The 25779-nt window shown below is 40.1% G+C and overlaps 2 protein-coding genes across 2 annotated transcripts; one reads left to right on the forward strand and one right to left on the reverse strand.

Moving 5' to 3' along the window:
• The first annotated feature begins 216 nt into the window (after positions 1-216).
• On the forward strand, positions 217-11020 carry LOC143549943 (wall-associated receptor kinase 5-like). The gene is made up of 3 exons (XM_077040708.1): positions 217-1172; positions 8847-9002; positions 9750-11020. The coding sequence occupies exons 1-3, from the start codon at positions 245-247 to the stop codon at positions 10955-10957; spliced, it is 2292 nt and encodes a 763-aa protein (XP_076896823.1). The 5' UTR covers positions 217-244; the 3' UTR covers positions 10958-11020.
• Positions 11021-17122: 6102 nt separating this feature from the next.
• On the reverse strand, positions 17123-20043 carry LOC143549945 (protein PLASTID TRANSCRIPTIONALLY ACTIVE 12, chloroplastic-like). Its single transcript, XM_077040712.1, has 9 exons — positions 19866-20043; positions 18590-19303; positions 18401-18513; positions 18061-18320; positions 17852-17973; positions 17653-17721; positions 17515-17577; positions 17331-17423; positions 17123-17246 (listed from the first exon to the last, which is right to left on the reverse strand). Exons 1-9 carry the CDS (start codon positions 19920-19922, stop codon positions 17145-17147), a joined length of 1593 nt encoding a protein of 530 aa, XP_076896827.1. The 5' UTR covers positions 19923-20043; the 3' UTR covers positions 17123-17144.
• Between the last annotated feature and the right edge of the window lie 5736 nt (positions 20044-25779).

Below are 25779 nucleotides of genomic sequence, written 5' to 3' on the forward strand. Positions count from 1 at the left end.
TGAGAATAACACCGAAACTCTCTCTATCAGCTCGTCCCAAATAAATATCCTCCGTGGAAAAGTCAGGAATCAATCTTTTCTTATATGTATATTTATTTTTCATATATTATTATTATTATTATTATTATTATTATTGTTAGTGTTTCTACGATAGGAAATTGCAGAGGGTTTACATTGTGCTCTATATATATAAAGTTAAAGTTAGACGAATTAAGTATCCCTCAAATATCAAACCACAAATTACATGGTAGCCATGAAACTCCTTGTTCTTCTTATGTTGGCTTTATTTCTAACAATATTCACCTTTACAGCATCAGCTAATAATGAAACCTACAACCTCGTCAATTACTCAACCAACTTAGCAAAGCCAGGCTGCGACAGCCGATGTGGGGACTTGACTGTCCCATACCCTTTTGGCCTCAACTCAAATTGTGCTATAGACACGATGTTTGTTATCTACTGCGACAGGTCCTTAAACCCTGCAAGGCCTTCTTTTACCAGAACAGGTTACAACTCCATCAAATTGATATCTGACTCCACCCTGCGGATTACCAATGTAGTAGAGAGTAAATGCGAATTTCATGATGGCAGCACAAGTTTTATCAGATTCTCCTTCAATTTTACAAGTTGGCCATACACCATATCAACAGTAAACAAGTTCACCGTCCTCGGCTGTGATGGTTCTGCTTGGTTGACCTCAAGAACAAAGGATAAGAACTTGTATACGGGTTGCATGGTGTTTTGCACAAAACCGGAGGAGGTTGGTGATGCTGACTGCACAGGAAATGGTTGCTGTCGATCATCCATATCCCAAGACATTAACTACTACACAACTCGCATCTCTTCCTTGCGGAATTCAAGTGAAAGGACCGATAAGAGTCTGTTTGCTCCTTGTACGTATGCCTTTCTTGGTGATCCTAGCGAGTTAAAGTTCAAAGGCACAGTTGATTTAAACGACACTTCTTTCGAAGATAGGATTGAGTCTGATGTATCGATAGTACTTGACTGGGCTATCGGTACGATGAGTTGTGCTCAGGCCAACGGAACCACTGATTTTGCCTGCAAATACTCAAATAGCACGTGTGTTGACTCTGCAAGGGAAGCTGGTGGTTACCGCTGCGAATGTAAACAAGGTTATGAAGGGAATCCATACTTGTATCCTGGCTGCCAAGGTAATGATCTGCCTACAATCAATATATCTCAATTAGTTACCAACTTTCACATTACATAGATTATAACACAATAAAATGAACCAGTCAACTTAATTTTTGTGTTTAAAGAGAATACATGACTAATAAAAGGTCAGCAACTATGTCCTTCCTCTTCTTGTTCGGTTACTCACGATTATTGCAAAATTCGATTCACTTCATAGACTTTTCACTAGCTATTATTCAACTTAAAATATATTTTCGTTTATGTTGAAATAGAAGTTAAGCGATTAACAAGCTGCGACGCTATTTTTGTTTTTAATTGTAAGAGCAAGTCTTTTACAAACTGTATTACTTTTTTTTTTGAAAATTGACTTTCATTAAAAACAAACACAACCAACGACTATCACCAAGACGAAGATAGACGCCGAAAGCCAAAAACCAATAACAACAATCACGTTACATCAAATAAACACCATCTTTTCCAATCCACTACCCCTATCTTAGATCTATTTTTGTACCAAAGAAAACCCAAAGATTTTATATCCGCAACCATTTCTACCACCTTAGTGTTCTTGCCCGAAAAAATCTTTTCATTCCTAGCCCGCCAAATCCTCCAACAAGTAATGATGACAACGCCATGAATAATCAATCTCTTGTTCCCCGTCGCACCACTAACCTTATGCACTTCCACCAAATCATTGACATGGAAAACAAAAGATCTAGGGATGTTGCACCATGAACCAATCGCATTCCAAACGGCCATAGAAATGAAACACCCGGTTAACAAGTGCTCGAGCGATTCCTCATTACTCTCACATAAAGCGCAACTATGATCATCACAATGCAAATGACGCCTAGCTAAAGCCTCCTTGGTTGGAAGACAATCCAGAACGGCCCTCCACATAAAAATATTACATTTTTTCGGGACCCAATCGCTCCATTGAAAACCGAAACTCCCAGCATCCACAACGGACCGCACCATCATCTTTTAATCGACGAAACCTCGAACTCTTTGCAGCTACCAACCGCCCAAGACCATGAATCTTCACGGTCAACCATCACCACCCCTTGAAGGAGATCTTCCAACTCTTGCTTCCCGATCACCTCCTGTTGGGAGCAAGGAGCTCTAAGCCAATCCCACACAATGCGACGAGAGGATCCAGTGACCACCAACCGATCCGCTAACAAGACATTTTTATGTTTTTCTACCGCATATAAGGACGGATACTTGTCCATAATCGGCGCCGAACCCAACCACAAATCCATCCAAAACCGAACTTGGCGACCATTCCCAACTGTGGCCCGGATCACTCTATTAAAACCCACATCATCAACCTTAAATTTGTTCCAAAACATAACACAATTCTTCCAAACCCCGGGAATCCCATTATTAACCGGAGCAAGCCCCCAACAGCGCGAGGACCCGTGAATAGACAACACTACTCTTCTCCACATCGCGTGATGATCGTTTAGAAATCTCCCAAGCCATTTAGTAATCAGCGCTTGATTATTAACCTCTAAACGAGCGATACCTAAACCCCCTTCTTTTATAGGTTTGGTGACTACCTCCCAAGCCACCCATGACATCTTCCTCACTTCATCCGAACCACCCCATAAGAACCTTCTCATCAAAGCTTCTAAATCATTGATAACCTTCTTGGGTGCCTTAAAAAGCGAAAAATAATAAGTGGGAAGACTATCCAGCACCGATTTAATAAGGGTTACCCGACCGGCAATAGATAACGAATTAACTTTCCATTTAGAAAGCCTCTTCTTGAACTTGGACACAACCGGTTCCCAATTAACCACCCTATTCATGTTAGCACCAACCATAATCTCTAGATAAGAAAACGGGATTCTACCCGGCTTACAACCCATGAAACCAGCTTGGATATCGATCTCACCATCTTCTACACCTACTCCAAATAACACTGATTTATGGAGATTAATCTTTAGCCCCGAACACAAGTAAAATATGCGAAGAATACGTTTCAAGTTATCAAAATTAAAAGAAGACCACTCTCCCATAATCATAGCATCATCCGCATAAAAAGATGGGATAAAGTAGGACCTTCATTAGGAAGAGTAATACCATGAAACGCACCTATATCACAGGCTTGTTTCAACATACCTGAAAAAGCCTCCATCAGAATAATAAAAAGAAAAGGCGATAACGGGTCACCTTGACGAATGCCTTTATGACACCCAAATTCGAAAGTAGGAGATCCATTAACAAGAACAGATGATCTGGTTTCCAACAAAATACCACTAATCCAATCACACCAGACCGAAGGAAAACCCATCTGAGAAAGAACCGACAACAAGAACTCCCAATTCACATTATCCTAGGCTTTATCGAAGTCAATCTTGAACATAAAAATTCTTCTCTCCCTCTTCTTAGCCCACGCAATAACCTCATTAGCCACCAAAGGGCCATCAAGAATATATCTTCCTGATAAGAAAGCCGACTGATGCTCTGAGACAATCTTATTCATAACCGTTTTGAGTCGATTCACTAACACCTTCGACACAGTCTTTAAAATACAACCAATGAGACTTATCGGTCTAAAATCCCCCAAAGATGACGGATTGTTTACCTTAGGAATTAAGGTGATAAAAGACGATCCAACCCCCGAGCAAAAACTTTTAACACTATGAAAATGATCAAGAATATCTGCAAAATCTTTCTCGAACAACTCCCAAAAAAACCGAATGAACCTAAAATTAAAACCATCCGGCCCAGGGCTTTGTCACTATCGCATTCAAAAACCGCCTTCTTGATCTCATGCACGGAAAAATCACTGATCAAAAAATCCGCCTCCACCGAAGACAAGACCGAAAACCCATATCCAATCAACCGAGGCCGATGTGTAATAGATTCTTTAAACTTACCAGCAAAGAAACGCAAAACTTCCTTTTTAATGAGAACCGGGTTTGTTTCCCACGCCCCATTCACTTCCAAACCCGAAAAATAATTTGAAGCTTTACGTTTATTAATAAAACCGTGAAAAAATTGAGAATTTTCGTCTCCATGAATCGCCCAATTACACCGAGCCTTTTGCTTCAAATCCCGGTAATAATGATTATCCCACTCGCCTAGCCGTCTTTTAATTTCGCTTAAAGACCATGTCTCTTCTTCTAACAAATCCCGAACCTCCATGGTTTGGTCCAAATCACGCAACTCTTGCTCCAATAAAACCCTTTCCTCCTTTTCTTTGGCTTTACAATCGATCGCCCATCTAGAGATAGCATCACGCAAAGCTTTAAATTTATACAACAATCTCGCGTCCGGAGAACCATGAAACGAGCCATCAACAAGCGTCTTCTTAACCAACGTCCCAAAATCCTCTCTACCAAGCCATGAATTGAAAAACCTAAACGGTTTGGGACCATAGTTCTTGGAAGAACCAATTTTCAAAACCAACGGACTATGATCCGGCTTATTCCTTTCGAGAGCAATATACTCCGCACACGGTCATTCCATAAAGAAACCCCAATTAACGAAGATTCTGTCAATATTATTTCCTGCAACAAAAGTAAAACGCCTCCCTTTCAAGGAGTACTCGTGAAGATTCGAATCATCAATGAAATCGTTAAACTCATTGGCCTCACCCACATTAAACAAAGAATTCCGCCTATCCTCGGCACACCGAACCGAGTTAAAATCTCCTGCCACAATCCACCTCCCATTACCCTCCCCGATAAAATCACGAATTTCCCTCCAAAGTGCTCGTTTAGTAACTAGATTTTGAGAAGAATAAACATTGAGAATATGAAACAAGCTACTCTTTCCTTTCACAGTGCCCGAAACTAGAAGCCAATTATTATTCTTGACCACCCTTTCCATACGAAAGACTTGGGAATCCCAGATCGATAATAACCCACCCGACCTTCCAGACGAAGGAACCCAATCAAATGAATACTCACCATAACCCCAAAACCGTCCCACATCCACAGAATCCAAGGAAACAAATTGCGACTCTTGTAAAACAATAAAACTAACCTCATGATGGACTCGAAGACCTTGAATCCAATCGGCTTTGCTAGAACTCCCTAACCCACGAATGTTCAGAGAAAAAACATTCATTGAACACCTTCTTGATAGCCTTCGGAAACAAGAACCTCTTTAACATTAGAAACAAAATCTTGCAAATTCTTAACACCTAACGCCTTACTCAACTCAATGGTCTTCTCCAACTCCACCTCAATCGGACCTTAGTGTTGCACCTGATCAATACCTCTACCAATCATCGAGGGCTCCGCAGTCTCTCCCTCGATGTCTCGAACCACCTCCGTATTAGTAGACTGCCCTTTGTTAAGATCCGGTGTTAAGAACACTCCTTCAACACCTGTCTCGATACCCCTAGTAACATCCGAAGGCACGTGCATAATACCGATAAACCTATCAAGATCAAACATATCTAAATCCTCCCTTGGTCTCTTCTTAGGACGCTCCCTAGAACCACTACCCCCACTCCGATTAGAAAATAAAGACTTCCGTCTGAACTTCTTATGTCCCTTGCCTTTCAACGCAGAAACATTTGTACTATCACCGTTACCATTCTCGACCGCCTCCTCATTAGAATGATCATAAGAGTTCGAAAACTCACTGACCATCACGTTAGAATTATCGTTCACACAACCATCCAACCCATTAACAACATGTTCCCTGATAGAAACTTCATTAGCTTGAGAACATTCGCCCTTTTCACGATGCACATTATGAAACTCATCCTGCACAATATTATCATCACACTTATCCTCCTCCGGTAAAACGGAACCATCATCCTCTTCATACTCTACTACACATTCCGGTATCCATTCCCCAACATCTTCATCCACCCACACTTTAAAAATTTTCCCCCTCCAATTAATGTCCACCCGATCCACAATCCGTTTGCACTCTTTACTCAACACACCGATGAGAGTATACGATAAGTTGTTCTCTTCAGCAGATAAGGAAGCCGATTGAACCACCTTGCCAAATCTGCTTCCAATCAAATCGAATACCTCGTGTAACACCAACTGAGCCGGAACCCCATGAACTTGGAGCCAGGCGATCCGACCCTCCTCCACACTAGTTCTATCAGACCAAGGTTCTAAACACTCAAACCAGTCTGACCATTTGTCTTTGTCATTCAGGAAGGCATCCCTATCCCCACTAACGTAGATTACCAACACCACTAAAAGCCCTCCCAGATACTTAATATCTAATGATCTCCAACCATGCTTCCGAACCAACTTTTTCAAAGAAGTTAACGTGTGAAGATTCACCACCCTCCCCGTAAGAACACATCCCTTCCAATGAGAAAACCGTTCCATCGAATCATCCACCTTAATCTCATCTACTTTGTTCCGATTTAACAAAGAATCAACAAAGGAACGCCCATTACCAACTGATGCATAAGGAACCCCATTCCTATCGGATCCTTCGGAACTAGGGTTTGCTTGACCACTAGGTTTTGCATGGCTATTAACAGGAACAGAAGCCGTCTTCCCCCTATTACCAGAATCGGGTCTATCTATATTCTCACCATCCACAAACCGATCAATCGCAATAAACAACTTATACGAACCGATCCATACATCTAATAACTCATCTCCCAACCGTTTGACATCTTTCACCTCGGAAAACGATACGAAAGCAAACCTCTTACCCCATTTATCCAGCTTCCTAGCTATATAGGAACCTTCGTAACGACCAAAGCTACCCATAACATCTTTTAAGTCTTGCGAAAAACACTTTGGGGGAAGATTTGAGACAAAAAACTTCGATAAAACCTTTTTATTACCTTGAGCCTGATGATCATTCCGTTTCCCTTTCCGATTACGTGGTTGTTCCCATTCTTCTGAATCCATGCCGCCGTGGATCGCCCGAGATTTTCGGAGCTAGGGTTTTCTTACGTTGGGGGACTTCATATCATTATTTGGACGACCACTTGTTGATGGATATGGACAATAGGTCGGCGGATGCAGGTGGTGAACGGTGGCTGGAGGTGAGCGCCGACTGTAGGGGAGCGGCGGCTGGAGGTCGCCGGAGGTGGAGAGGCAGGCGGTGGCGCACTGGAGGTGGAGGAGGCAGGTGGCTGCGGCGGCGCACCGGAGGTGGAGGGTAGGGGTGACGGGAGGTGGAGGCTAGGGTTTTTCCGGTGGTGGGTAGGGGTGACGGGAGGTGGAAGATTACAAACTGTATTACTTAATTCAACTTATTCTATATGAGTTATGTAAATTTAATTTTTTTTTATCAACTTTGACTTTAGAATGAAATTAGTGTGGAAGGTGGAGATAAAAGGTGACCTGGCCTCAAGTTTTGACTTTCTTCTGATGTGACATACGAACATTTTATGTTTATTATAATAATATGTTAGTTGCATATATTAAATAATGAGAGAACAATTAGTTATTATCAAATGATTGCACAAAGTAATGTGTATAAATTGACGTAAGTAGATATATAATAATGGATAATCATGTCCCGGCTATCCGAAATTATTTTAGCCATGAAATATATAATTTTATATAAAAAAATAATACTTAAACCAATTTCTGTAAAAAAAGTAAAGAGAATAACCATCTTTTATAAGTGATCGACATGTGTTTTACATTTAATTAATTAACTTAAATGTCATCCGAACGTACATGTCACTGGCTACATAAAAAGACAATATTAAAATTCAATATATATATATATACATATGTATATATCTTAAGGGTTTTAATCAAATACAAATGAAATTAATGTGTTAATTGTGAAAATTAAGTAGAGTAATTATATATACAAGTAGGTTATCAAGGAAATCCGTACTTGTTTCCTGGATGCAAAGGTAATTGATATTAATTATTACAATCATATCTCACATATTTACAAAAATTTACATAGATCGATTATAACGCAATAAAATCAACCATTCACTTGATTTTTACGTGTTTAAAGACAATACATACATAACTAATAACTAAAAAATGTTTAGATTTGCTTCATAGACTTTTCTCTATTATTCAGTTTAAAATATATATTCTTTTATATCAAATAGATAGGCAACACGTTGCGTTACTAACCTCTTTTAAATTGCAAAATCAAGTCTCTTACATTGGTTGACTTCTTTTTTCCAACTTATAAATATAATTTTTCATTAACTTTGAAAATCTGAAACGAAATTAGTGAAGAAAGTGGAGATAAAAAATTAAAAGATGAACAGTTTTGACTTTTATATATAATTACACTACTTGATTCTCACAATTAGCACTTTAATTTTATTTGTATTTGATCTAAACCCATAATAAATAAATAGTTTACAGAAGGGCACATGTGAAACTATTTATTTAATTTTCCGTTTTGACTTTTAAAGTGTCAAACATTAATTTGTGAAGTGATAACGCACCTTTATTTTTATTATTATAATAAGGCAGTGTCTTGTGGGATAATCAGTTTTTGCTAGTTATCCAGTCATGTCAGTGCCACATAGACATTGAGATAACCTCATGTTTCATGTGATGTGAGATGAATAGTTTTTGCTAGTATTTACATCATAAAGACCATGCACTTAAGTGGACTATTAACTTATGTTAGTATAGCCACACATATTGTATGCACTTAATCATCGAAACTAAATAATTTTTTAGGTTATGAACTATGATTGATTTAGTCATGAAGTTAAAATAAATTTGGTATTCGATCTTTTGTTTATCTTATAGATACCAATGAATGTGTTGGTATGAACCCGTGTTATGGAGTTTGTGAGAATACTGAGGGGAATTACACGTGCAAATGTGAAGAAGGGTATTCCGGTGATGCCAACGTTAAACATGGTTGTCAGCGAAATTCATTAAACGTCCTTCACTTATCGTTAGGTATTTGTATTTTTTATTTCTATTTCTATTTTTATTTTTGAAAAGTTAAGAATAAGGTAAAATGTATGCTTGAATTTTCTATTCAGTTAACGTATTATCCTTTTTCCTAATTGATATTGATATAAACACATAATAGAAGAAGTGCAACATCCAATCTATGGTTTGAATCAAATAGAAATTAAATTAATATGCTAACGGTGAGAAGTAAATAGTGTAGTTATAGTGTAGTGTAATTACACTACAATGTAATTATATAATTACATTACTTGATAATCACACTTAGTATGTTAATTTAATTTGTACGTTAAATTTTCCCCAATATAAATATCTTATTTCCTTTTATATTAAAACAAATAAAAATACATATAATTATATAACTTTCAATAATTCCTCTTTAACTGCCTCTGCTCTGCTCTATAGTTTGAAACTTATACATATTACAAATTTTAGAAAATATACTATTGTTTTTATACACATGCACTGATGCACATGTGTTGTGTGCATGTTCTAATCATGACAACAAGTTTAAAACAAACCCATCAAACTAAATAATCTAGGCAAGTGTGAGTGACTATTACTTTGATAGAAACTTGTTAATCACCAATTACTTTGATTGTTACATTAAAATAGTATGTTACATTATTTTTTAAAAATAATTTACAAGTTAACCCAGATCGAAAACATACTCAAGCATAATTTGTTGGTCGGGTTATCTTAATCTAGTATCTATCTTCTAATCACATGCAGGATTAGGGCTTGGGTTCCTCACATTACTGATTGGATTATCTTTGTTGCACATAATGGTAAAACAAAGAAAGCTAATTAAGCTAAGAGAACAACTATTTGAGCAAAATGGAGGTATACTATTGGAAAATAAACTTAAGACCACAGGTCGTAGCGTCATGAAGATTTTTCAAGTTGAAGAACTAGAAAAGGCAACGAACAATTACGCGGAGGATAATATTCTTGGAAGAGGGGGTAATGGCACTGTGTACAAGGGAACTCTACTAGATACACGTATAGTAGCAATCAAAAAGTCCCAAAGATTGGACCAGGGGCAAAGGGATCAGTTTATAAATGAAATGGTAATTCTTGCACAAATTCATCACCCAAACGTTGTGCAACTTTTGGGATGTTGTTTGGAAACTGATGTCCCATTGCTAGCTTATGAATTTGTTTCTAATGATACTCTTCATAGCCACATTCGTAATAGAAGTGGGAAGGGGAGATTGTCATGGGATAGTCGTTTAAGGATAGCACATGAATCGGCTGGTGCACTTGCTTATCTTCACAACGATGCTAGAATGTCCATCATACATAGAGATGTGAAATCTACTAACATATTATTAGATGAAAATTTCATCGCAAAAATTGCAGATTTTGGTGCATCAAGGTTAGTCCCATTAGGTCATGAGCAAGTCACTACACTAGTTCAAGGGACCATAGGATACTTGGATCCTGAATATTTCCATACGGGTCATCTAACAGACAAGAGTGATGTTTATAGTTTTGGAGTGGTTCTAGCAGAACTCTTAACAGGAAGAAAACCTATTGACCCAGAACGAGGTTTTGATGATACAAATCTCGCTACATATTTTCTAAAGGCAAAGAAGGAAAATCGATTACTTGAGATTCTTGACCATCAAGTTGTAAAGGAAGCAACTGATGAGCAGTTAAAACCAGTGTGTGACTTGGTTTGTAGATGTCTTAGCCAGGTGGGTGCAAACAGGCCTAGCATGAAAGATGTGACCATGGAGCTTGAAACATTGAGGAAGTCCGGCAAACATCATCCCTGGATTACTCAAGAAAATTACACTGAAACAAGTAGTTTCATGATTGAAAGTGAAGAACATGGCACGTATCCTCTTGTTGCCACTAGTGATACATTTGGAGAACACAGTTCAAGCACTATGGGAATGAAAGACATAATGCTCCATGTACGTAGTCCACGCTAATAGATAGTTATGTGAATGATTGCACCTTTCGCATCCTATATCATTAATTTTTATATTCAAATTAAGTCAGCATGTATAATTCATACACCCCTAGTATAAGATCAATGCGTGCCATCATTTATGCTCGTAAATTATTTCATTTACCATTTTTCTTGTGAACCAATGATGTATATATGGTTGTTACCATGTATGTTAAACTACGCTACTTTCAACCCTCTTTTTTGATAAAATTTAGACCTCACAATTCACACTGTTGGAGAATTTATGCATGAAGGCGAATCTAATATGGTGATGCCATGTAATTTGTCGTTACACTTTATTTGGTTAAACGGACCACTAAAAACGAAGAAGCCAAAAAGCAGCTAATATGGGGTGACTGGATCACTGGAATAATAAAAAAGACCCCTGCTCAATCACCTCCTGGTAATAATCTTTCTTGATACGGTGCTAGTAATGTGGGAGATTGGTGATGTCTTCGCTGGCCATGAATAAATCGTAAACTGTAGTCTCCTTGGCGGGTTTAATCCTTTCAACGGTGGTCATCCATTATATCGTAGATTAAATTTGCTGAATTTTACTACTTTAGCGAAGTTAGATTAGAGGTCATTATTTTCATCATAATTTCTGAAAATTTGTATTAGGCAGGTCTTGGTCTTGGTTTTTTACCAACTCATAAGACCGTTACTCATTGAGTGGAAACTGAAAAGTCGTTTTTCAATGAACAACATACTTGTTTGCTGGTCAATCCACGAATCCAACTCAAACAGTCCCACGCTAAAAACAAATGGCCTATCCGAACTCAAATCTGTTTTCACCTGTTACACAAACGTCCAATTTACCTATGATGTTTTCAAGCGTTTAGAATTTAGACCAAACAGCACATCATCTTTTATAACTCGAACGGAATTTTAGTTCACAACAAAGACAAATGTCTAAGTAACTACATATCATTTTCTCCGCCCATGGTAACTCTAGTTACTGCTACATATTTTACTTTTAAGGTATTTGCTCGCCGAGAAAACAAACACGGATGTGTTGCAGCTTACAATTAACATCTTCTGTGGGAAAGATGCAAATAGAACAATTGACTCTTATCTTCTCCTTCTGCAGCGATAAATAAATTATTTAACTTATAACAATGTTCAGTTATCAAAATCTTGACGCTTAATGCAATCAATGTCGAGTGCAAATATTTTGAAGAGGTATGTACCCGCCTCAACAATGAGCGAGGCGGGTCAACCCACAAAGATACAGACAAGTGACTTGAAATCAAGACATTATGAAGGCACAAAGCCAAAACCTATGCGCATGGCGCATATCACATATGCTCAGGCATCATATGCCCAGGCACCACAGATGCTCACGCATCACACATGCTCAGGCATCATATGCCCAGGCACCACAGATGCTCACGCATCACATATGCACGTGGCGCATCCGCGCGTGGCGCATATCACATGCTCGTGCATATCACATCTGCGCATGAAACATCTGCGCGTGAGAATAAAGAGAAGACCTCGCGCATCCTCAGGATATGCGCGCATCACACATGCACATAATCAACCTCATCCTTATCCAAATCAGGATTAGGGCAACCTTGATTGTGCACGTCAGACAACCTTCCAGAAGGTATCCTTTTTTAAGGAATAAGAATATGCTGATGTTGACAGCTGCCAAATGAAAGGTGGACAACTCAGCATGACACATGTGCTACCACGTGATTGCAACCAATGAGAAAGCACCAGGTGTCCCAGAGGACACGTGGCGCCGAGCAATTGGAGGAGGCCAACAAGGCTGAGCCCAATCAGTGGAAACCCTAGCACTATAAATACAGCATCAACTCCACAAGGAAGAGACATCCAACAGTTGACAGTTACAGCCAGTAACATACTCATTCATTTCACATTCAATCATATTCAATCACATTCACTCACAGACAGTTACATCCAGTAACACCATCAGAGAGAGTATTCAGCTATTCAGCAAGACTCTCCATATTCTATATACACAGATTATTATCTTCTCCACAAAATACTTATTCTCACACCGGAGGGTTACCCCAAAGAGGACCCCTCTGTCCCTTTCTGAGGGGTAAGTTAACGGTGTTGTTCATTTTGTAGGTGGAAGAACACAGATCCAAGAAAACCATCGGTGAAATAGTATAATCACACCCGAGGAAAGTAGATCGTCTACCAGTGAGTCGATCCACGCTTCTTCATTGGCGCCATCCGTGGGACATAAGAAATTATCCATCAGAAATATTCCATCTCGGGCGGTAAGTGTGATCGGTTTCCTGCAAAAACAAAGAAATTATCTAAGTCATCAAAACATAAGATGGAAGTCCGCGCAGCGGAGCAAGAAATAACCTATACTTGCGGGGATGAAGCAGAAAAGTCAGCGCCAGCCCCACGAGAAATCTCCGACACGAAGCCTCGGGGCGCGGCAGGGCTGGCGCGGGCGCCATCGGAGTCCTCAGCATGAACCTCCTCATCCTCCTCTGAAATAGGCCTCTTCTCCTGCGACCTTGAATCAAAATCAGTCTCGCGAGGAGGGCTGTGCGCAGGGGGAGGTGAGGGAGGTCTCGGCGCCGCCAGGTCGGCGCGCAAAACGGCCTCCTGCTCCTTACTAATCCCGATGAGGGGAGACTCATCGCTTGCAGGAGCAGGAACAGAACCAACGGCGCTGGCGCCGGCGCCAGGAGTGTCGCCAGAAGCTCGTACGCCAGCTACAGCTTCTATGAAAAAATCAAACAACAAGAAATGGTTAGTGACTTGATCTAAAAGAAAGTCAGAAAATAAGAGCGCAATACGTACCTTGGCATAACTCCGTTCGCGAAGCAAACATCGCCATGAAGTCCATTCTACCCTTCTTTGACGGTAAAACAGGGGACTTCGAAGCGACCTCCGGCGCAGCCTCGGCATCTTGTAGCGCTGTCGCCGGCTCTACAAACATTTAAGCAAGACAAGATTCATTAGTAATTCTATAAGAATCGCGCTCATAGAACCATAAAAGATAAGCAAAGTATACCTGTCGAAGGCGCAATGCCACTTCCCTTTTCCGTAGCGCGAAGGGAGGAGGTAGCGCCACCATATCTCAAGTGGACAGGAGGTCTGCCCACTTTTTGAGGCAGGGAAGCCAATGAAACCTTGGTGGTAAACCCCGGGGTTTTCCCAAATACCCCCGCCTGAGTAGGAGGATCCTGAACAACAGGGGCATCATCCTTCTTCTGTTTCTTACTGGCCCCTGCGCCAGTTTTCCCCTTAGCCTTACGCTTCAGTTGGGCCGGCTCCTCCTCCTCCTCCTCTTCCGCGAGCTCCAGCTCGTAATTTTCAAGCGCATCTACAATACATGCAACAGAAGTGTTAGAAAAATTTGATATTATAAAGGCAAATGCATAAGTACAAAGGCTTACCAGGCGCATCGCTGTCGAAGACAAATCCCAGATCAACAGGGATGAACATGTCATCGAAGCGATCTGGGAAACCAACCTCCCCAGCGCCAAGCTCGACGGAGCCACCCTCCACTTGATCATCATAAGCGGCGTGGATATACTCCTTAGTGACTGCACAAAACAAGTCAAGTGATATCAGAAAAAAGAATTATATTCGCGCAGAAAAACAAAAGCAATGAGATAAACTTACACAACCCGTCGACTTGGATAACGGGCTCAAGCGCGCTGTCCGCCCACCTCTTGCTCATACCAACCCCCACCAGCGCCTCCTCACGAATGCTCTTGGCGGGGGATGGTTCAGTGGTCAGCTTATTAACCCAGGCGCCAGTTGGGTTCTTGAGGACACCCACATCCGCAGGCGCAGAAGAAATCGAGCGCATGGTCATGCGGATGGGGATCACACCAGCCCTAATGTAAAAGAACCTCTCAGACCAGTCATGAAGGCTCTTGAAAGAAACAGTGGAGCACTTCACCTTCTGACTGCGAGGAATAAAAGAGAACCAATTGTCTTGGATCTTGGGCTTGTAAAAATACTGAAAGCGCCGAGGGGTGGGCTCCTCGCGCTGGGATTTGCACATGAACTCAAAGTGAGTCATGCGCACAAGTCCAAACGGATGGACTTGGGATATATGAATCCCATAGAACTTCAGCAGTGCACCCACAAACCTTGTCATCGGGAGACGAAGGTTGCAGTGGGTGAAAAAATGGCTATATAGGGATATATAGCCGGCAGGCGGGTCCGCCGCCGATTGCCCGGCCCCAGGCAACATGCAGCCAAACAGGGTGGGAAAGCCCTGAGAGGCGATAAGGCTGTCAAGATCAGCCTGCCTCAATTTGCAGGGGATTTCATTCCACCTCCTCACCGCCTTGGTCCTCCTTACCTCCTCCGATGAGCCCTCAGCAGCCTTCTTCCACTTGCCGGTTCTCTTCAATGTAGACATTACTAACGATTTTCTACGGCAATGGATGGAGATTGTATTGTCTGAACTATCAGACATACAACTGTAAAATCAAACAAGGAAAACTTCTGAAGAACAGATATTTGGGAAGTAGAACAAAGGTAATCAGAAGACAAAGAAAGGAAAGCTCAGAAGAATAAACAAGAAGATGAAGGATAAAAAACTCTAAGGGCTGGCTTTTATAGGCCCAGGAGAGAGAAATTTTGGTGCTGAACGGACTTCACGCGCCCCCACTCGCAGGTCTTGGCCAATGCGAGCATGAAACGTGTCCCTGACACTGTGTGAGGAGACATGAAAGGAAACTATACGGCTGCTGCCAGAGTTCACGCGCCCCCACTCGCAGGAACGGACCAACGCGATCGCGACACGTGTCCCTGATAGCATGTGAGGGGACACGAAAGGCAACTGTAGCACCTCGAGCACACGAAATGTCTGACACGTCTCCATCACTGACCCACGTCAGCAACCATCACGTACATAGACGATTCGTTTTCAACCAAAAGGATAGAATTTCGCACAATGAGGAATAATAAGAAGAAAAAGACAAAACCACTCCTAAAAAAGCAAAAAATGTTAAGTCTAACATCTATCTTGCCTCGCTCGCGCGAGACAAGACACACATTAGACTGGGGGGGCTTGAAGAGGTATGTACCCGCCTCAACAATGAGCGAGGCGGGTCAACCCACAAAGATACAGACAAGTGACTTGAAATCAAGACATTATGAAGGCACAAAGCCAAAACCTATGCGCATGGCGCATATCACATATGCTCAGGCATCATATGCCCAGGCACCACAGATGCTCACGCATCACACATGCTCGTGGCGCATCTGCGCATGAAACATCTGCGCGTGAGAATAAAGAGAAGACCTCGCGCATCCTCAGGATAGGCGCGCATCACACATGCACATAATCAACCTCATCCTTATCCAAATCAGGATTAGGGCAACCTTGATTGTGCACGTCAGACAACCTTCCAGAAGGTATCCTTTTTTAAGGAATAAGAATATGCTGATGTTGACAGCTGCCAAATGAAAGGTGGACAACTCAGCATGACACATGTGCTACCACGTGATTGCAACCAATGAGAAAGCACCAGGTGTCCCAGAGGACACGTGGCGCCGAGCAATTGGAGTAGGCCAACAAGGCTGAGCCCAATCAGTGGAAACCCTAGCACTATAAATACAGCATCAACTCCACAAGGAAGAGACATCCAACAGTTGACAGTTACAGCCAGTAACATACTCATTCATTTCACATTCAATCATATTCAATCACATTCACTCACAGACAGTTACATCCAGTAACACCATCAGAGAGAGTATTCAGCTATTCAACAAGACTCTCCAGATTCCATATACACAGATTATTATCTTCTCCACAAAATACTTATTCTCACACCGGAGGGTTACCCCAAAGAGGACCCCTCTGTCCCTTTCTGAGGGGTAAGTTAACGGTGTTGTTCATTTTGTAGGTGGAAGAACACAGATCCAAGAAAACCATCGGTGAAATAGTATAATCACACCCGAGGAAAGTAGATCGTCTACCAGTGAGTCGATCCACGCTTCTTTATATTTAAAGATATTTATAAGCTGTACGATTTAAAAATCAATATATCTAAGCAAAACTTGTTGCTTAACTTTCAAAATTGAAAATGGTATAAAGAACATGCAAACTACAGGTCAACTTCATTGTAGATCAGCAAATGCATGTTTAATGTTTCTGTTTATTACCATGTTTAATATGAAAACATACCGTGTAAAAATAGCTTCCAATATCACTTATCCTGGTCGAAGTCCAGCAAGAAATCAGTCAAGTTTTCAGAGTCGGCTATAGCTTCCTCCAAAGTCATCCTACCTTTACCTTTTGCAGGTTTCGGCTGCAAATAAGTAGAATTATATACCAAATTTAAAGAAATCTACAAATACAAAAATTTAATAAAATCAGAAATTATGAAAACTACCTTTGATTTGCGAAGCTCAGGAGTAGTTTTTAAGATACTCCAATTACGTGTGATATTTTCATCATCGTCAAATTTACCCTCATCATCACTATCCTGTTAAAGGATACATACATATGCAACAAACATCAGTGACACGTTAAATACGAAAAAATAATTAAAAAACAGAAATGGCATGCTAGTTTACCTCCTTTTCACCAATATCAACAGCTTTAGCCATAGCTTCATCATCAGAAATTGGTGTCTTTACCTATTTACAAAATTTCCCAAACTCAATAGTGATTTTGCATATTTACAAAAATGCATAATTAAACTGATATTTTACCTTTACTTTTTCAACTTTCTCACTAGCCAATATTCTATCAATTTCCTCCTTCGATGTAATATTACCATTCTGATAACAAAAATTTAGACCGTCAATAAAAAATATAAACAGTATTAATATTTTTTCCATTAATACATCAAATAAACACTTGAACTAATTATTAACGAGTAACAAACTAATTCAGTTGAAATCTACAAACCTGTTGCAAATAAGCCAAAACATTAGGTGTCGGCTCATGAAAATCTGGACCCCTAAAATCAATCACTTGATCCGGGTCTTGATTGTAGTTAACCGTTGGGTAAACCGGATCTCCACCCCATACTACAAGTAAACAGGTCAAAAATGATAAATTCATGCAAGTAAACAGATCACACAATATTAATAAGTAATAACGTTTCAAAAACATACTTTGTTTTATCTGGTCCTCTGTCATTCGCATGGCCAACGGATCTCTAGAAACACGATAATCAGTACCCATCATTACACGATACTCGCGAGCGGTTTGACAAGAAAACATTTCTATAAGTTGTGTGTTTTCATCTTCACCGGTTTCCTCAAAATGTTTTTGAACAGCTTCACGTGACGTGTCTTTTTCCCATGCTTTAACCCATTCTGAGTAATAAGCGATCGGGCCTTCTTTTTCCAATCTATCATGTTCAGCCTGCAGCCTATATAACACACAAACCACTTCTTAAAAAGTATCATTTCTTTAAGAAAAAGTAATAAGAATTAGGTTAAACAGATAAACCTTTCTTCTTTGTATAAATGTTTTCTAGCTCTGTAGAGTGCGGTTTCGGTTAAGGTCGGTTCTTCACCATAAAGCTTAATTTGCCCACTCTTTGCCATTGCCTTGAGAAACACCTGTTGACCAACCAAAAAGAATTAATATTAAGTCAAACAGGTAAAAAAAACTGATAATATTAAGCTATCCACTCACCGTTTCAGCATCGGGACGTTTCCTCTGCCACCTAGACCATTGTTCCTTATCCGGTTTTCTCCAATTCCACCATAACTCTTCACTCGTAAGCGGCTCCTTTATCGGCTTCCTAACTTTGGGATCAATAAACGGGTGGGGCCGCCCGAGTTTCTTGTCGAGGTCATACCCGGTTAACTCATCTTCTTCATTTTCCTTCTGGTAAACCACAAAATCAGAAAACTCGTCGTTCGCTTCTTCTGATCTCTCAAGCAAACTGCCAATGTCATCATCATCATCCTCAACTACTTGGTCAACCACTGCAGTTGACTCGGACACATTTGACTCAGAAACAGCACCCTTGGCCTTATACATTTTCCTTCTGCTTCCGGGGTTTTTACCAAAAGATGAAGCCGTGGACGAGTCAGCAGTTGGGCCAGGGGCACCAGCAGCCCGGGCTTGACCGACTGTGCCTTCGGGTAAATAATCCTGGCCGAGAATACTTGCCCGAGCACCAGATGCCGGCTCGACCTGCCCGGATATCGAGTCCCGGTAACTATGATACGGAGCCCGCTCAACGGATAGCTTCTCAAAAGACGGTTTCTCAGAAGCGGTTTCATCATCATCCTTATCATTCTTTTCACATTTCACACAAGGAAATAAAGGGGCTCTTTTAGTGGTGTTTAACCTAACTTTTGGGTGCCATACTGATGCGGGAAATGAACCAGATAGAGATGTCTGTATAGAAAAACATACGGGTTATGGTATTAATTAGGGGTTATTTTACATGTAAATTCAAACAGTGTATTATGATTATTATCTAATAATTACAAGATTAAAGAAACGAAGCACGTCTAAACACTTTCAAATTCTAGTTAAATTAGTTAGGAACAGAGTGTCAATGCGAAAACAAAACAACACACTAAACTAGGGTTGTAAATGAACCAAACGAACACGAACAAGGGCATACTCGTGTTCGTTTCTTTTAACTTTAAACGAGCACGAACACATATTTTGTGTTCGTGTTCGTTTATTTAAAAAGTGAACATGTTCGTGTTCGTTTGTTTAAAATATTAACGAACAGTGCACAAACATGAATGAAAATAACTTAACAAAGATGAACAAACTTAAATGAACAGATATAAGTGAACACAAGCAAACATAAATAAGGAGACTTAAATGAACGTAAGTGAACACAAACGAACACGCTTAAATTAGCTAAAGGTGCAAAGATTACAATGAGATAGCTTTAGTTAAGTAATTAAAACCGAAAACCGACAAGTGATTGGCTTAAGCTAACCTGAAAGAAGAGAGGAGATTTGTTAGGCGCACAGCTGCCGCATCCTCCAGTAATCATGATTGATATCTATCTATCTGCACAATTACAAACATTAAGAAGAAGCAGCAATTAGAAATTGAAACAATTGATTGAATGACGATTGAGATGCGAATATGAGAAATCATTATTAACTAACTACTCAATCCAATTGAATTGAAGCAAAATCTTCTTCTTCTTCTTCTTCTACTCGACAGACAGGGTTTTAGGACTACTAAATTATTATTATTATTATTATTATTATTTTTTGGATAACGTTTTTGTTGGTAAAAATCATACCCACTTTTACATAAATCATCCCTCAACTCTTCCTACATGTCAAATAAAATAAAAGCCTCGAAAGTAACTAGTTGAGTTACTTGAGAATGTAGGGGTGCAAACGAGCCGAGCCCGAGCTCGACTAGGCTCGTTTAACTTACACAGAGCTTGAGCTCGGCTGGTTTCGAGCTCTATTTTCAAAGCTCGAGCTCGGCTCGTGAATGGATTTTGAAGCTGGAGCTTGGCTCGGGCTCGACTCGTTTACTATTTATCAATTTTTTTTATATAATTCTAATTATTTTATAAATTGTTTTCTATTATAATTTTATGTATAAATGAATATATATTATTTAGTTATTTTTATTTATTTTTTCATAACATTATATTTATTAATTAATAATTATTAAATATATATTTTAAAAAAATTATATAAATGGCAGGCTCGTTTAGAGCTCGGGCTCGTTTATTAAACGAGCTTATTTTTAGGCTTGAGTTCGGGCTCGGGCTCGATAAAGCTCAGCTCGAACGAGCTTTTTAACGAGCCGATCTCGAGTAGCTCGCGAGCAGCTCGGCTCATTTGCACCTGTAACAACGTGAAAATTTCGCGTTCAAAGTATCAACTTTTCAAAGTCTAGGGACTAAAATTGCTACGCGATGAGTCAGAGGAGAGCCCCATCGCGTATCACGATGGGGTACCTGACACATATTGACACGTGTGCCATGTGGCACACGGTGGCACTGGTTATCGCCACGTGGCAACACTGCTGCCACGTGTTGCCACGTGTAGCGGTGTCTGCCACGTGTCGACACGTGGCAGGTCTATGCTGTGAGTCAGCAGACCTATATCGCGATACGTGATAGGTCTGCTAAGGAACCTATCGCGTATCGCGATAGGGACCAAAATTTTGTCTATAAATAGCAGCCATGGGGTGTTCATTTTACACATCCAAACTGCTCTCTCAACTCTCTCTCTCTCTCTCTCTCTCTAGCTTCTCACTACAACCCGACAATCATATAAACGATTTGCCTCGATAAGCGTGCCACGATCTCTTGTTTGTGTACACTGTTTCCTCGAAGTTTATGCCACCCTCCACCCTCATTCATCAAGAAGGCCTTGTTATGGCAAAGAGTCCCGAAAGACGTGCCGACGAGTGTTGAAATTGGCATACCAAAGTTGATCGAGAAAAGTAAAGCGGCGTTGGAGTGCTGCTCAATTCTCTAGAGTTTCGATACGCCACTTAAGGTTAGGCGTAATATCGAATTCAATATAATTTAATATTATATTCAAGGTTTAAGCCTTAAGTCGAGGATATACTCGATACCTCGATAAAAGAAAAGAAAAGAAAAGAAAACATAACAAAGAAACGAATGAAAGAATGATTATGAATATTGTTGAATACGTATATATGTGTGTAAGTATATATGTAAATATTCTTTGTTATGAAATATTATTTAATGAATAAAGAGTATTCTTAAATAATAAAAGAAAAGGATTACGTTTCTTGGAGAAGAAGAAACGTCGGGTTTTTGAATATAAACTAAAGGTTTATAATTTACTTTTAAACTAAAGGTTTTCAAGTAAACAAAGAATTGAACTAAAGGTTCAATCGAGGATTGGGATATAAGACTAAAGGTCTTAAGCCGGATCGTGTATCCGACTAACAAATATTTATACTCGTACTATGGATGCGAGATAAATAAAGGGAAAGACCCTTGGACGGTGAGTGAACGGTGAGTGAAGCCGATCCTAAAGAGACAAGGTGAATACGCCCCCAGACTTTTACTTATTTAAAAATGAGTCAAACATGTTATTTGAAATTGTTTACAAGGAACTATGTGTTCCTAAAACCGTTATAAATAAAGGGTATAAACCTAGCCCTCGGGCTGTGGTATACGTATGTCTGGATCCTTACATAGGGATGTATGGGCATGATCGCACCACCTTTGGTCGTAGGATGCTCTCCTGCAGGGAGTACGACCTTATGTGTATATTTACGGGTACTTAACTAAGTCGAACGCTGCTGTGTTTGCTGAGGTGACCTAGCGTAGAGGCTCATATTTGTAATGTGTTATTTGACTTTGTTATTCCTAAGCCACGTTGGGCCGAGGCATGCGTAGTCTCGAGGGGTAATAAAGTAAAAGAAATATTTTTGCGTCAGCGTGTTCACCAACATTCGTTGCTGACGTATTTTCTTACATTTTGCAAGTGAACAAAGTTAGAGCTTGGAATAACGAAGTACTATGATATCCGATGGCTCGGATTCTTTTTGTGGACTTAATATCTTAAATGGTGGTTTGTAAACATAAACAAATAATCTTTTGTTAACTTAAACGGGTGTTTATAATCCCGTCTTTTGAATATATATAAATGTTACACTTTTGATCCTTAAAGTTTTATAAGTCTTCCGCAACATAACGCAACTCTGATTTATTTACAAACACGATACCAACTATTGGGTCGCACTCCTAGGCCCTATATGGGGGTGTGACAGGTTTTGTATCAGAGCCATCGATCTTAGCGAATTGGGTATCATAAAACAATACCCAAGCTTCGATCCAAGTATAGGAAATTATTTGATTATTTGTTTTAAGGATAAGATAGGCTGGTAACCTTTCTATCCCTCTCTACATTCTAAACCACCCAAATTGTTAGATGTCATTTAAAGCTATGATGGAGAATTTCGTTTGCAAGGCCAAGGAAGCCGGTATAGCCGAACCTTACCCTGAAGACAACATGAGCGATGGATATTATGAAGCGTTCTTTGATCAAGACGTGGAACAAGACTTGTCCAAACCCTTATATTACCCCGGAAGTAGGCATTACCCGATAAGTATACCCGATAGTCCACCAAAACCAAGAGTCGAACCACCAAGACATTCCAGCTATCACCCACCAACCATGCCGATGTATCAACCATCCAAAATACGGATATATCATCCTTCAAAAATTCCCACTTATCAAGCATCACAAAAACCACAAAACTATCCCACAGGATATTTTCCAAATGCACACCCATCCTATACTTTTCTTTCAAACCGACCCGTAAAGGAAGAACCACGAAGCCCATCCTCCGATTGGATACAGTGTCATTCCGACCCATGTCGATGGTTTACTGGAAGTTCCACCATGAATGAAGTCAACTCGCAACCCACAATATCGAAGGGCCATCCCGCAAGCCCAATATGAGGGTAATGATGCCCTACGAAATTTCCAAGATGCCCCCAATGGAGAACGTAACTGCACAACCAATGGAGGAAGACGAACCAGAGGAAGAAGAACCCACTGAAGAAGAGGATCTCGATGAAGAGGAAGATCCTGAAGAAGATGATGAGGACCCTGTGGAGGAGTCCAAGGAAGAAATGGAAGAAGAGCATCCTGAGAATCCTAACGAGATGTCAAGCTCAATGAATGGATCACTCATTTCCAGAAATCCAAGCTATGGTTCCGTCGATCCGTATGTTCAATATTTGGAGCAATTAAGGAACCAAGCTTCGTCAAGCTTCCCGCCATTTCAAGGGAGAATTCCTTCAATTCAAGAACAAGCCGATGAAATTCGCGAGCAGAACCAAGCTGCCAAGACCTACCTCTACCTTGCATCTGATCAGACTTATGTTCCGTATCCCGAGCCGAGAAACCATTACAAGATGGTAACACTAGGTTATCGCGACCCACCTCCGCAGTACGGATACCCCAACATAGTCCCGCAGTCGTATGAGGAACATCTGGATCGTGCATTACATGAGACCGACGACTGGAGGAAGAAGGTAGATGAGAAAGAGAAGAAAAAGAAGAAAGTTGGAAAAGCATTCCTTCATAAATGCAACAAACTAACGAAGGTTGTGAAGAAGTTCTTGAAGGACTGAAGATGGTGGAACATGATGTGAAGACAATATGTGTAAAATAGTTTTTGTATGTTATGTGTACGAATAAAGAACGTTTGAAACGTTCTTATGTAATGATATGACTAGCTATATATATCGTGGGAACGATATATATATATATATATATATGTATTGTAAAATATATATATCCTTTGGATATATATATATATATAATGTGTAATAAATAAAAAGTATGTTTGAAAGAAATATTGTTAAAATTTCAGACTTAATTGAAAAAGATAAAAAGAAAATGTCTGAACAAAACAATAATAACGAGAATGCTCGTAAAGAAAAAGAAATGAAAGACAAGGGGAAAGGCCCTGAGAACAAGCGAGAGGAAGAAATTCCCGAGAAATATATGAATAAAATTCAAAAGATGATAAAAGATGACGTGAGGGAAGAATCTATGAATACATCTCATTCTAGGCAATCTCGAAATTCTTGAACTGCTAATCCTTCCGTTCATCCCTCCCGAAAATCCGAAAAGTCTTGACCAAACCCATCTCGTGTCGAAGAGAGTGTACATGAGTCTAACGCCGACGGCGGATTTAGACGTGAGTTCAAGAAACTCAAGATAAGCGGTTGTTCGTTTAAAGATTTCAAGTACTATGGACCAAAAGAGTTCCATGGTGATAAGGGAGCCATTTCAACCGTAAGATGGCTCGAGGAGATGGAAACAATCGTGATTACTAGTAAGTGTTCTGAGGTTGAGAAAATTCAGTATTCAGCCCTTATGTTCAAGGGTGAAGTGTTGGAATGGTGGAATGCTCTGTTGATGAGCAAAGGAATAGATGTAATGTATGGTTTAAGTTGGGAAGATTTTAAAGGCTTGTTGATGGTTAAGTTCTGTCCCATGCATGAGACCGATCAGATTCAAACAAAATTTTTGAATCTCAAGGTCGTTGGGACAAATCTCCGCGAATACAATACTAAATTCCATGAGTATTGTCGCCTTGTTCCCCAGCTGGTTCACCCTGAGTCCAGCAAAGTCACGAGATATATTTGGGGACTTCTGCGGGAAATCCGCGACATGGTAAGGTCTCACCTACCACAAACAGCTGACTCTGCGATGGAGTTGGCCGGTTATTTAATGGGCGGCATGGTTCGTAACAAAGAAGAAGACAAGAAAGTTACGACACCAACGACTCAAGGAAGGACAAGTGGAGGAAACAATCGATTCAAGGGATTCAAATGCCCCACAATGCAATACTTGTAGGAGGTATCACAAGGGACGTTGCAACTTTGCCCCGCCTCCTAAGGTATGTGAATAACGCAACTCTGATTTATTTACAAACACGATACCAACTATTGGGTCGCACTCCTAGGCCCTATATGGGGATGTGACAGCACCCCTACTTGAGATCTATTTGCTTGCTATAAGCTCCAAATGGAGCTTATTTTGGAACTATTTTAATAAACGAGCTCGAGTTTCACGTGTCAAGTTTGACTAGATTCACAAGCTCAAACAAGAGTATTATTACAAATATTTGCTTATTGTATTAAATATATACAAATAATAACTAATAAAATATATGAAACTATATGAAAAAAAAAACTAAATAATATATAGTATGTTATAAATATAAAATAATATAATATGCATAACCTGAGCATTAGATATAGAGGCTTTAAAAGAGTTGACCCTGTGCTTAACTACTTGCCTACTAGGCTCGTTTACACCCTTAAACCTGTCCCATCAGAAGCCATTGGACATCAAGTACCTTAACAAGAGAGACCC

The sequence above is a fragment of the Bidens hawaiensis genome, unplaced genomic scaffold (assembly GCF_021521415.1).
Source record: "Bidens hawaiensis isolate Kalapana, Puna unplaced genomic scaffold, B.hawaiensis_p1.1 tig00015870_1, whole genome shotgun sequence".
In the NCBI taxonomy this organism is placed as follows: Eukaryota; Viridiplantae; Streptophyta; class Magnoliopsida; order Asterales; family Asteraceae; genus Bidens; species Bidens hawaiensis.

Coding starts and splice junctions, on each gene's coding strand:
- LOC143549943 (XM_077040708.1), top strand. CDS start 245: ATGGTAGCCATGAAACTCCTTGTTCTTCTTATGTTGGCTTTATTTCTA. Junction 1,173..8,846: donor CTTGTATCCTGGCTGCCAAG/GTAATGATCTGC, acceptor TTTATCTTATAG/ATACCAATGAATGTGTTGGT. Junction 9,003..9,749: donor CGTCCTTCACTTATCGTTAG/GTATTTGTATTT, acceptor AATCACATGCAG/GATTAGGGCTTGGGTTCCTC.
- LOC143549945 (XM_077040712.1), bottom strand. CDS start 19,922: ATGATTACTGGAGGATGCGGCAGCTGTGCGCCTAACAAATCTCCTCTC. Junction 18,514..18,589: donor AACGTCCCGATGCTGAAACG/GTGAGTGGATAG, acceptor GTTGGTCAACAG/GTGTTTCTCAAGGCAATGGC. Junction 17,974..18,060: donor AGAGGACCAGATAAAACAAA/GTATGTTTTTGA, acceptor GTTTACTTGTAG/TATGGGGTGGAGATCCGGTT.